This window comes from Oryctolagus cuniculus, chromosome 10 (genome assembly GCF_051225735.1).
Source record: "Oryctolagus cuniculus isolate XC-2025 breed Fujian yellow rabbit chromosome 10, ASM5122573v1, whole genome shotgun sequence".
Taxonomy (NCBI): Eukaryota; Metazoa; Chordata; class Mammalia; order Lagomorpha; family Leporidae; genus Oryctolagus; species Oryctolagus cuniculus.
Window position 1 is genome coordinate 16,525,939 of NC_142876.1, and position 12,223 is coordinate 16,538,161.

Sequence of the window (12,223 nt, forward strand, 5' to 3'; positions counted from 1 at the left end):
CTGTAAATTAAAAAATCACCAAGCAACACAGCCTATCTTTCTGATACAAACATCTTATTATTTAACTATCTAGGGGACAAAAATCAGAACTCTTACTATTGTGATGGACTGAATGGCACAATATACAAATGTCAAATTAATCACTAAAGCAGTAATAAAATGTAACTAGAGATTTTCAATTCCATTTCCCACATTTGGGTTTTAATTCATGTGGTGACATTGGGGGTAGGTGTGCTCATGGTGGAAGACAAAAAGTAATTTTCCTCTAATAGGAGAATAATCATTTATTGACTAGTCTACCCTTCTTTCACCAATTTAATTCTCTGTATCCTATACCAAGGACTCACTGAGTTTGTTTCAAGGTTTTATTCTGTTTCTCAGCTCAATTTGTCTACTTTTGCTTCTTTGCTTTTTAAATATCTGCTATAAATGCCAGCATATATTATTTAAAATATTAATATGTTCCAAATAAAAACAAATTTCCTTTTCTGTCCATCAGTTAGAAAATTGAGCAACTATTACCTAAGAACCAATAAAAATAAATTATATATATATATTTTTGACAGGCAGAGTGGACAGTGAGAGAGAGAGACAGAGAGAAAGGTCTTTCTTTGCCATTGGTTCACCTCGCAATGGCCGGTGCACCGTGCTGATCCGAAGCCAGGAGCCAGGTGCTTCTCCTGGTCTCCCATGCAGGTGCAGGGCCCAAGCACTTGGGCCATCCTCCACTGCCTTCCTGGGCCACAGCAGAGAGCTGGACAGGAAGAGGAGCAACCGGGACAGAATCTGGCTCCCCGACTGGGACTAGAATCCTGGGGTACCAGGGCTGCAGGCAGAGGATTAGCCTATTGAGCTGCGGCGCCGGCCATAAATTATATTTAAAACATAATTCATATGAATGTAATTAATTACTAAAATGTAAATAAATACCTTTACAGACATAAAATACAATGCATTAATGATGGCAGATTTTATTGAGCTATCACAAACTCAAAAAAAATTTGCCTTTGAATAACTTATTCTACACTTAACACAGATCTATTGCCAGTGACTTAATATTCATTATCTCTGACCCTCATAGCAGCCCTGTAAGGTAGGTCCTATGATCCTCATTTTATAGATGAGGAAACTGAAGCGCTGGGAGATGAAGTAACTTGTTAAAAGTCACAGGGTAAAAAAATGGCAGAAACAGGATCCAACCCAAGGAATCTGATTCCAAAGTCTCTGCTCTGTACTTTTTTTTCCTTTATGCTTTTTTTTTCTTTAAAAGCAGTGGACTTCTTTGGTCTTATCTATGGTGGCTATCCAAATAGAAATGCTAACAAATTCTGCATGTGAATTTCAAGCACAGAAGTTCCTAATATCTGTTTTTACTCTATTTCAGTTAGATTATGGTTTAAGCAGTATGCAAAAATGCAATGGAGGGCCTGTGCCACGGCTCACTAGGCTAATCCTCTTCCTTGTGGCATTGGCACCCCGCGTTCTAGTCCCTGTCGGGGTGCCGGATTCTGTTCCAGTTGCCCCTCTTCCAGGCCAGCTCTCTGCTGTGGCCAGGGAGTGCAGTGGAGGATGACCCAAGTCCTTGGGCCCTGCACCCCATGGGAGACCAGGAAAAGCACCTGGCTCCTGGCTCCTGCCATCGGATCAGCGCGGTGCGCCGGCCGCAGTGCGCCAGCCGCGGCGGCCATTGGAGGGTGAACCAACGGCAAAAGGAAGACCTTTCTCTCTGTCTCTCTCTCTCACTGTCCACTCTGTCTGTCAAAAATAAATAAATAAAATAAAATAAAATAAAATAAAAAATGCAATGGAACTGCTATTACTTTAATTATATCATATATCCATCAGTACAATTTAACCCTATGAATCAGTACTATTGGACACCACCCATCTTTCTCAATCTTTAATCATCAGCAAATCTGTTCTAGTCTTCCTGCAGTGCATCTCATTTTTTTGCACCAAAAAAATCACTATAAAATGAATTTCTGAAATCCTTTAACACACATATTCTCATGTAAATGTCATCAAAGCCCTCTGACTAGGAGTGGACAGAAATGATTACTTCCTCATTACACAGAATTAGAAGATTCAAAGAGGCCAAGTGATTTATCCAAGATGACAGAACCTGTAATTGGCAGAGACAGAACTGAAGATCAGACATTGATATTACCCGTGAAGCTTTCAAACAGTAGGCTAAGTTCAAAATTATAGCTGGTACAGACTGGCATGAACCTACTGTTGTTTTTTTAATTATACATCTTTCCAGATACTCTGATCTTATTTCTCTATTTTGTTCTCACCAACATGAGATTCTGACATATGCTATAATCTAAAATTTAAACAGATCAGTTTTAACGCATTTATCCTGATCCCACTGAAGTCTAGAGTTATCTTTTGCTAAATCTTAGTAAATACCATTGCTATCTTCAATTATATTGGGTACTCATTTCTCAGAAATCTGAGAAATCTACTCTCAAGGAATATCAATCAATTATATTCAAATTGTTAAGATTTTTCTGAGTAATTTCCTTAGTTTGTAGAAATGATATGTGTATGTGAAGTTGGAGAGCCATCAGTATCCCTTGCTCTAGAGAAATGTAGAGGCAAGCACCTTAAAAGTTATTTGCAATGTGGAAATAATATTCAAACAGTAAGAGAGTTAAAAGTAGACAAACCTCAACCTAAACCCACACCCTCCCACAACCCAGTCACTCACAGAGGCAGAAAATTAAAAATATGGTCAAATAGCAAAACACTGTTTACCCAAATATTAACAAGAATGTTTCAATGGAAATAATTTTAAAACCACCTTTTACTATCAAATGCCATTGTATTTATAGACAGTAGTCATTAAAAACAACAACTGGTGAGAAAAATTTAGGCTGTTAATATTTAAGATATTTCTTTTTTTTATTTTTTGACAGGTAGAGTGGACAGTGAGAGAGAGAGACAGAGAGAAAGGTCTTCCTTTGCCATTGGTTCACCCCCGAAATGGCCGCTACAGCTGGCTCACTGTGCCGATCCGAAGCCAGGAGCCAGGTGCTTCCTCCTGGTCTCCCATGCGGGTGCAGGGCCCAAGTACTTGGGCTATCCTCCACTGCCCTCTCGGGCCACAGCAGAGAGCTGTACTGGAAGAGGAGCAACCGGGACAGAATCCAGCGCCCCAACCAGGACTAGAACCCGGTGTGCCGGCGCTGCAGGCGGAGGATTAGCCAAGTGAGCCGTGGCGCCGGCCAATATTTAAGATATTTCTCAGATGACATTTGTAATCACAAATATATAGTTCGCATTTTTAGATTGAAATAAATTTTTTTTCCAGTTGATCATAAAACCACAATGAGGGACAGAGGTGGTACATTTAAAAGTTATATAAAAACAAATAACCCAAACTTAGTTTTTGACCTAAAAATACCAAACAATTAACATTTTAACAAACATACATTCTGGATATCACTCTAACTTTGTCTGAAAACTAGAAAATGCAATTCTAACTTGTGACAGAAATAAGGACTGCTTTACCAAACTTAATATTGTTATCTTGTTTCCTTTTAAAGTACTGCAAGAGTTTGCAATGTCATCCTGCATTTTTATAAGTAACTGAATGGAATAACCGCATTATGTGGTGAGCCAGATAATGGTTAAATAAAGAGATTCATGTTTCCATATGTTTTGAACAAGGAAAAATATAGAATAAAATATAATCTCCTTTCCCCTGCATCTTTTTCCTCTTAGGAATCTAAATATAGCCAAAAAATAAAGTTACTATTTATCTAAAATTTTACCCATCCTTAAGTTTTACTTTTTCCATAAGCAACTTCTGATTTTCAAAATCAACAATGATTTTCTTCATATCAGAATATTTATACTCTTTAAGCATTATCTTCTTTACAAACAAGTTAGTCTCGCCTCTCCATTGAGAATGTAAGTTCAGGGATAAGCATTAAACTTTTAGAACCTTATAATCCTTAACTGGTCACACTGTTTAATGAATATATCAATGTAAAAATATTGAATACCAACTATATTCAAGTAATTGAAGTAATTCAAGGAAAACATCTGACTAAATTTGCACAGAAATTAAAAATAATGCTGAAATGATTGCGAAGGCAGAGGCAGAAAAATGACAGTTTTACAACAGATATATTTGGGAATATGTATGCTCCAGCCAACAGTGGAGAATCTCATTCTGCTATTAGTGAACCTAATAAACCTTGAAAATATTGTTGATATTTTTGTTTCAGAAGACAGAAGAAGCATTTAACTAAATCTCAGCCTCACAGAAGGGAAGTACTTTGTAAAGCAGAAGAGATTGGAACTAAGGAAAAAGCAATCATGGTTATCTTAGCTTTGATGATACTAGAGAAGGAACACTGAGCATAGTTGAGATACGTATCCACAAAGAATTCTGAGGAAAGAGAGACAGGATCATGAGAGAAGATCTAACAGTTTGGGAAAGGGGAGGGTTGCGGGTGGGAGGGACGGTATGGGGGGGAAACCATTGTAATCCATAAGTCGTACTTTGGAAATTTATATTCTTAAAATAAAAGTTAAAAAAAAAAAAGAAGATCTAACAGAAGAAGATGACTGAAGAAGTCTCCAAGTGCACAAGTGAAATTATTTTATTCAGTAATAAATGCTCCCTGAGTAGCTGCCTTATAAAAATTTGAATACATAGTAAATACAAATAAAAGAAATTCATCACCAAAAGGTATAAGGTAATTGCTCTCCCCCTTTGATTGCCTACTAACTTTACTGTGCAAAGAACTGGGCCTCATTCTAAGAAATTACTGTCTAGTTCTGATTAGAGACCTAACCTTACAAGTGGAATCAGTGTTACTCTGTTTAACTCACTACAATCTGTTCAGTGCTAATCAGTGTTATTGATTTTTATCTTGCAGTCAAATTGGAAAACAACACAATTAGTGAATGGAAGTTAGTCTGGCTTAACTGGCAAAAATACATGGAGGGGCAAATACATACATCCTATGTGCATTGCAGCAAGTAATATTAACTATAAAAGATCTAATTAGTTCATCAAGTAGAACTAGTAGGAACACTGCAATGATGGTACAACAATTTGCCAAACACTCAGATTTCCTTAGAACATTTGTTAAAAGACAGAGGGATAAAACCAAAAAGGAATGAACTGCAGTCAGCCTTCTGCATCTGTGGGTCCCATATGTGTGGACCCAAAATATTTGGGAAAAAAATTTTTTGTCTCTACTGAACAAATCTGCCAAGGCTTTTTCTTGACATCATTCCTTAAGCAATACTGTATAACAATTATTTGCAGAGCATTTACACTGTGTTGGGTGTTGTAAGCAATCTAGAGGTGATTTAAAGTATACAGGAGAGTGTGCTTAGGTTCTGTGCAAACACTTTTGCCACTTTATTAAGGGATTTGAGCAATGAGCATTTTGGTATCCATGGACCACCTCTCCTTGGACAGTACTAATACATATAAATGACAGTACTAATACATAGAAAAACATGGATTAATTTCAAAAACTTGCTAAAAAAACAAGCCAAATACACACTCATAAAATATGCTCCATGATTCCATTTATATAAAATTTCAGAAGAAGAGTTTATCTAGAGAAGTAGTTTCTAGGGAAATTTGGCTCTCCAAAAATGTCTGGAGACATTTTTGGTTGTCACAATAAAGGTGGGAGGGGTAGAAGCAACTGCTACTGTTATCTAGTGGGTAGAGGCCAGGGATGCTGTTAAATTCTAATGTGGGGAAACTAGGCAGGAAGATTAGGTAGGAATAGGTGTGCTGGAACTAACTGCATTGTAATTCTATCCCCTCACCTGTGGGTTTACTATATCCACCTTCCCAGGATGCACCTGTGTCTCATCCAGGACCAGGAGGAAGGAGATGCCACGACTGCCACACAGAAATTAAATTCCATGAAGAGGTGCCATGAAAAATCTCAGAGGGCCTTACCTTATCTTATAAAAGATACTGATAACATGTGAGGAATACCTTTTCACTTTTGACCCTTTCTGAGGATCCCTCTAGAGCCTCTTCCTCCCCCCATCTCTTTTTCCAGGCAACTCTCTGGTCTACTTGGTGACAGCTATCTCTGTGTGTGTGGCTCACATTCCTAAGTTGAATGTATGCTCATTCTTTCTTTTAAATATGCTTTATTCTTATCTCTGTGAGGGCAAGAACCTGGAATAAAGATTAAGATACCTAGGCCTGCAACAATTCTATAACCCACAGGACAAAGAATTATCAGGTCTCAAATGTGCATATACCCAAGTCCAGGTTGAGAAATCCTGTTCTATAGTGATCATTAGTGGTCTAGTAGTGAGAGTAGGGCTATGAAGAGTAAAGAATAAAGAAACTAAGGGAATAATAAAAACATTTCAGAGTTTAATTGTGGGGCAACTAATTCATTTGTCAAACCAATCAAGTTGTACTCTTAAAATGTGTATATTTTATTGTATACAAATTTTACTTCAGAGTTGATGGTAAAAAAAAAAAGCACCTATCACAGAACATAAAAACTACGTTAAACATTTTAATCGAACTTTTCTTTTTTTTAAACATATGTAGAGGGGTTGGGCATTTGGCATAGTGGTGAAGTCACCACTTGGGACACCCACATACCTTCACAGAGAGCCTGGGTTTGAGTTCTGCTCACTTCTAATCCCAGCTTCTGGGTGATGTGTACCTTAGGAGGCAGCAGGTGACAGCTTAAGTATTTAGGTCCCTGCCTCCCACTTGGGAGACAGGGATTGAATGCTGTGCTTAGGCCTAGTCCAGTCCCAGCTATCAAGGACATTTGGAGACTGAACCAGAAGATAGAAGATTGCTGTCTATCTGTCACTGTCTGACTCTCTGCCTTTCTAATCAAATACAAATAAATTCATATATATATGTACATGTGTATAGAAAAGATAGGAAAGGCAAGTGTCACTGGTGGGATTATGGGTAATTTTTGTCTTTTTCCTATTTGCTTTAAATTAAAAAAGTAATTTCCATATTTTTGTATCTCTGTATCTCCAGTACCTAAAACAGATCCAAATAAGAAGATACTAGAAAAGCACAGTTGCAGGCCTGGCATTGTGGCAAAGTAGGTAAAGCTGCCAGCTGCAGTGCCGGCATCTCATATGGGCGCCTGTTCAAATCCCAGCTGTTCCATTTCCAATTCAGCTCTCTGCTATGGCCTGGAAAAGTAGTGAAAGATGGCCTAAGTGCTTGGGCCCCTGCACCCATGTGGGAGACCCGGAAGAAGCTTGTAGCTCCTGGCTTCAGCCTGGCCCAGCCCTGGCTGTTGTGTTCACATCTAGGGAGTGAACCAGTACATGGAAGATCTCTCTCTCTGTCTCTCCCTCTCTCTGTAACTCTGACTTTCAAATAAATAAATAAATCTTAAAAAACAAAAAACATAGGGGCCAGTGCTGTGGCTCAGCGGGTTAATGCTCTGGCCTGTAGTGCTGGCATCCCATATAGGCACCAGTTCTAGTCCTGGCTGTTCCTCTTCCGATCCACCTCTCTGCTTTGGCCTGGGAAAGCAGTGGAAGATGGCCCAAGTCCTTGAGCCCTGGCACTGGCTGGGAGAACGGAAGAAGCTCCTGGCTTGGGATGGGTGCAGTTCTGGCTATTGCGGACAATGGGGAGTGAACCAGTGGATGGAAGACCTCTCCTCTCTCTGTTTAACTCTGACTTTCAAATAAATAAATAAATAAATCTTAAAAAAAAAAAAAAAAACACAGCAGATAGGAGCATAATTCATTCAGTTTGTTCAATGGCAGGCTAGAGCTGAGCAAAATGTGAGGGATACAGTTAGTCAAGAACTATGGAGACAAATAATTGTCAACAAATCAAACACAAACGAGCTAAAGGTGATGATGGAGGTTTCAAAGAAATACAATGGAAGAACCAAGCAACTGACAGGATTTACAAGGTGACATTTGCGATGCGCCCTGATGAAGCACTTAGAGCTTGTAAGGGAAAATCATTAGATAATTTAGAAATCTTTAAAAAAAAAACTTACATAACAATTTTGCTACACTGCTCTTTGTCACATTATATGGTTCTTAATGTGAGCAATGAGCAAACCTTTTCCTGAAGAGGAAGACTATCCTACGTACTGAGTAAATTATATATGATGAGAAAACACTACTTCCAAGAGGGAAATGTGCAAAGGATTAATCTTGATGCAGCCTCTGCACTTCCACTGCATCTACACCTACATTTGGCAATTTCTCCGGCATCATTCAATAGTAGAGACAAAAATAATCAATGAGACTGCAGTTTTGAAACTAACATTTGTTAGTAAATCCAGTTGGTCTCTTACAACACACTAAAACATCTCAAGCCATCAGCAAGTGAAAACCAAAGATGCCTACCCAAAGGGGACACTGGAAATCCTATAGTAGTACATCCTTGACATGATCTAGCTTTTTAAACCCTAAGAAACACTTATAGGTATATGAATGGGGTAGATAATTACTCTATTCTGCTAAAAAAATGATTATATCAAGGTAACAAGTAGATTCCTATCTTCTGAGAGAAAAAGCCCTGCAAGGTGGTGGCAAGATGACTGCAGGCAGAACCTGTCTGTCCTGCTCCTTCAATTTCCTGTCATTTTGAACACTACTGAAATCAAGGCATTGCAACTGAATTACACCGACTTTATTTAAACAGAACAAATGTTATGCAGCAAAAAACAAAACAACAAAGACCAGTTCTTGAGTGAGAAAGTCATCCCAAAGACAAAGGGTTTTAAGTGCATTTGACTTTGCAGAGAGAGAGAGAGCAAAACATTTCCTATTCGTTTCTCCCTCTTGACTGGGGAGCAAAGAATTACTGCGGGCAATTGAAGGGATACAATTTCCTGGTAGTGACTGTAGAAAAACAAAATGCTTGAAGCAATCAGCCAGTTTCCGAGGGAGACTTCTGGAGACCCGTAACAGCCAGCAGACAAGGAACTCTGGATGTGTTTATAGATAACGACACCGATAAGGGAGCCAGGCGCAAGTGCAACGCCAGCCAAGGACTGGAGGCAGGCGGAAAAACAATCACTGCCGATCCTCTGGCTCCCGCCCCAAAAGACCACCCCCACAACACCCGCCCAGAAGCACCCCTCTCCCCACAGTAACTCCTTAAATCCTGCCAGAGTGTGGCAGGTTGCTTCCACTTACTGAGCTGTCCCCCGCCCGACGTGGTACTAGGTTCCCGACCTCCAGCGCTTCCAAGGCCGGCTGCTCCAGGGATACCCGGCGGCCCCATCCCCGGCGGGGTCCCACTCTGCCTCTCGAAGTTGCCTGGGTTGGAGAAGTAGTCGCGCAGCCGCGGCAGCTCGCGGCCGCTCTCTAACAGCTCCGTGTGCAGCTCCAGGGCGGTCAGCAAGTATTGATCGCGCAACAGCTGAGCGGCGATCGCGTCAATTGACAATCGCGCTGGGGTCTCCCCGGAGCCCCCCAGGGCCGCCGCCGCCGCCGCCTCCCCAGGGAGCCCTGGCCGCACACTGCTCCCTAAGGCCACGGGATCCTGTGGCGATAGCGAGCCCGCAGAGCCAGGATCCAGGCCACCCCCGGCTCCTAGCCGAAGTCCTGCCCGCCGCTCCTCGGTGGCCGCTACCTCTTCGTCGTCCTCGTCTGAATCGCTGAGGAATGGATTCACGCCGCCGCCACCACTACCACTACCTCCAGGCGCCATCGCCGCCATTTTATCCTGTCAGGATTGTGGGCGCCTCCCTGACTCTGACAGGCCGCAGCCTGAATCCACTCTACGCCTCAGCGGGCACTGCGCACCTTCACAGCCCTGGCCTGACTACGTCCCGCCTCCACACTTGGAGATCCGGCTCAGGCTCGCAGGCAAGAGGTCCGGATGCAGCAGCACCAGCTGCCTGAGCCGCCGCTGCACCAGCAGCCGGGCTCTGCAGGCGTCTTCCTGGTCTCCAGTATCGCGAGACCTGGCGCGTGCCCAGCCTCTCTCCCTGCCTTGGCCCCGCCCCAGCACGCCTCTGCCCCGCCCCTTCTCAGCGCCAGAGAGCAAAGATTGAAAGACCCGCTCCTCGCTCAAAAGGAAAACCCCGCCCCTAACTCCTCCGTGATTGGCTGGAGTGCCTGGGGGCGGGGCCTGGCCCTAGAATGATCGCGAGAGCAGCTACGGCCCGGTAGGAGTAGGGGGCGTTCCATGGTTAAAGCACAAATGCGGTGGTGGGTGACGGAGAGCGTCTTTTCTGTCGTATCGCGGGGCAGAAAGCCTTGCCTGAGAGGTTTAATGCGCTGGGTGCTGCCTTGGCGCTGAGGAGGCCTCGTTCCTGAGCTCTGGGCTGTACCGGAAAGGCTCCAGGTAAAGTCCAGGGAGCGGTGCGATGAGGCGCGGCGGCGTGGAAACTGGCCTCGCGCCTCGCTGCCCCCTGGTGCGCTGCACTTCCTCGCTGCCTGCTGCCCGTGGGCATCTTCTCGGCACAGGTAGCGAGTGCTCGGGGCAGGACTCGGAATTTGGCTTTGCCCGGGAGGCCTGGCGACAGCGCCTTCGGGGCTCGGGCTTGGTCCTCTGGGATGGGTGGGTGGTGCGGAGGCCACACCGGGTAAGGAGTGCTCAGGCCTGAATGTGCCTGGATCTGTGAACACCGTCGACCTGGACAACTGTCAGGTGCGCAGTAAGCACTTCGTAAGCACTGGCCCAACAGCAGCTCTTCAAAACTGCCAAATGCTGTCCCACCCTTAGGGAGAGAAGTAGGCTTGAGCCTGTGGAGGCCAATGACCGAGTCAGGTCAACCCCTCTAATGCATGTTCCAAGGAACTGACATCGGTTGTGAACGTCCAAAGCCATTCTCTCTCCTTTATGCCCTGCAGTCTGTCTCATTCGGTCATGTAAGCGAGAACCGAGGTTTTGATTTTGGAACATGGCTTTTAAAAGTTGGATGCTTTAAGGAGTTTTGATTTCCTTTATCAAACATTAGCACATAAAATAAATTTGGAAGGACAGAGTTTACCTTTTTTTTTTTTTTGGTAAAGATCTATTTATTTATTAGAAGTTAGAGTTACTGAGAGAAGAGAGAGAGCTTCCATCTGCTGGTTCACTCCTTAGATGGCTGCAACGGCCAGGGCTGGACCCAGCAGGAGCCAGGAGCTTCATCTGGTCTTGCATGTGGGTGGAGAGGCCCAAGGCCGTCTTCTGCTCTTCCCAGGCTGTTAGCAGGAGCTGGATCAGAACTGAAGGGCTTGAGTCTCCACCCAAGCCGCGGCTTTACCACAAACGCCAGCCCCTAAACTGTTATTTCTGATCTCTTCTATTTTCTTCACATATGAATTGCCAGCATTGCAAATTTTAAATTTCTTACTGTGTAGCTACTAATAATCAAAAATAAATAGACAGAAGTAATGATGACTCTCATATTAAATTGAAGCAGTAAGTTATCTCCTTTAGGTCTGTGGAGAGATTAAAATAGAGCATTCTTATATAACCTTAGGTCAGGTTATTGGTTTACATGTAAAAGTATGCCGATAGGTAAGTGTAGCCTTCAATTTCAGTTTACTCAGGCTCAGTAAACTAAATTTCATTTGAATGAGATTTTGGGGGTTTTATTTCTTGCTAGAAGTTCTTTAAAAATAGTAGCAAGAATTTAAAAGTATTTTTTATGAAATATTAGCTTCTGATGTTCTTATGCCAAATATTTTTCTGTGCTATTATTGAAGAAAGACTTCAAAAAGAGAAAATGAAATTAGGGAAATAGTTTCAAAATGGCCAATACTATATCCTGTTACGTATTTCTTAACAAAAGGAATTACCAAGCCTTATTTTAATTGAGTTTGCTGGGGAGATTAAAAATGAAGCCAATTTCTGGAACAGAGGATTGATTAGTGAATGGAATGGTAATGGCAGCATTAAAATGGGATTGTTTATATAAAATACTTCTGTCTCCATAATGGGGAATCTTAGAAATATCCTGCAGTTAGGATTCCTAAAGAGGATTGTACTTATCAGCAAGAACCTCAATTCATATCCCAACCCTGTCAATTATTTGTTGTATGAGACCTCGAAAAACTACCTGATTGCTCCCAGCCTCACTAGCACACATTTGTCGAAGAGGGTAGTGAAAGTATTCAGAATTATGAGTATTCTGGTCATGATGCCTGATAATGTGGTATGCAGTAAATGTTGCTATGGGCAATTTTTAAAAAGATTTATTTGTTTGAAAGGCAGAGTTAGAGAGAGAGGGAGAGACAGAGAGAGATCTTCCATCCACTGACTCAGTCC

The 12,223-nt window shown here is 42.2% G+C and overlaps 2 protein-coding genes across 30 annotated transcripts in view; one reads left to right on the forward strand and one right to left on the reverse strand.

Moving 5' to 3' along the window:
- Nucleotides 1-9,928, reverse strand: part of RELCH (RAB11 binding and LisH domain, coiled-coil and HEAT repeat containing) — a 129,381-nt gene extending 119,453 nt beyond the window's left edge. For 14 of the 16 annotated variants that reach the window (XR_011379300.2, XR_011379301.2, XR_016213901.1 and 11 more), the window contains exon 1: nt 9,154-9,928. Coding sequence is in view for 12 of the 16 variants with exons in the window: in XM_008261433.5 (XP_008259655.4) it covers nt 9,154-9,679 (526 nt within the window). In the remaining 4 variants the exon portion in view is untranslated. The remainder of the gene's footprint in view (nt 1-9,153) is intronic. The other 2 variants (XM_002713624.6, XM_089305013.1) reach the window with 1 other exon arrangement.
- Nucleotides 9,929-10,082: 154 nt separating this feature from the next.
- The window catches only part of PIGN (phosphatidylinositol glycan anchor biosynthesis class N), a 153,633-nt gene continuing 151,492 nt past the window's right edge, over nt 10,083-12,223 (forward strand). For 9 of the 14 annotated variants that reach the window (XR_016213904.1, XR_016213903.1, XR_016213907.1 and 6 more), the window contains exon 1: nt 10,089-10,309. The gene's annotated coding sequence lies outside the window, so the exon portion shown is untranslated. Of the gene's footprint in view, nt 10,310-12,223 lie in introns of all 14 variants that reach the window. The other 5 variants (XM_051851154.3, XM_089305019.1, XR_016213906.1 and 2 more) reach the window with 3 other exon arrangements.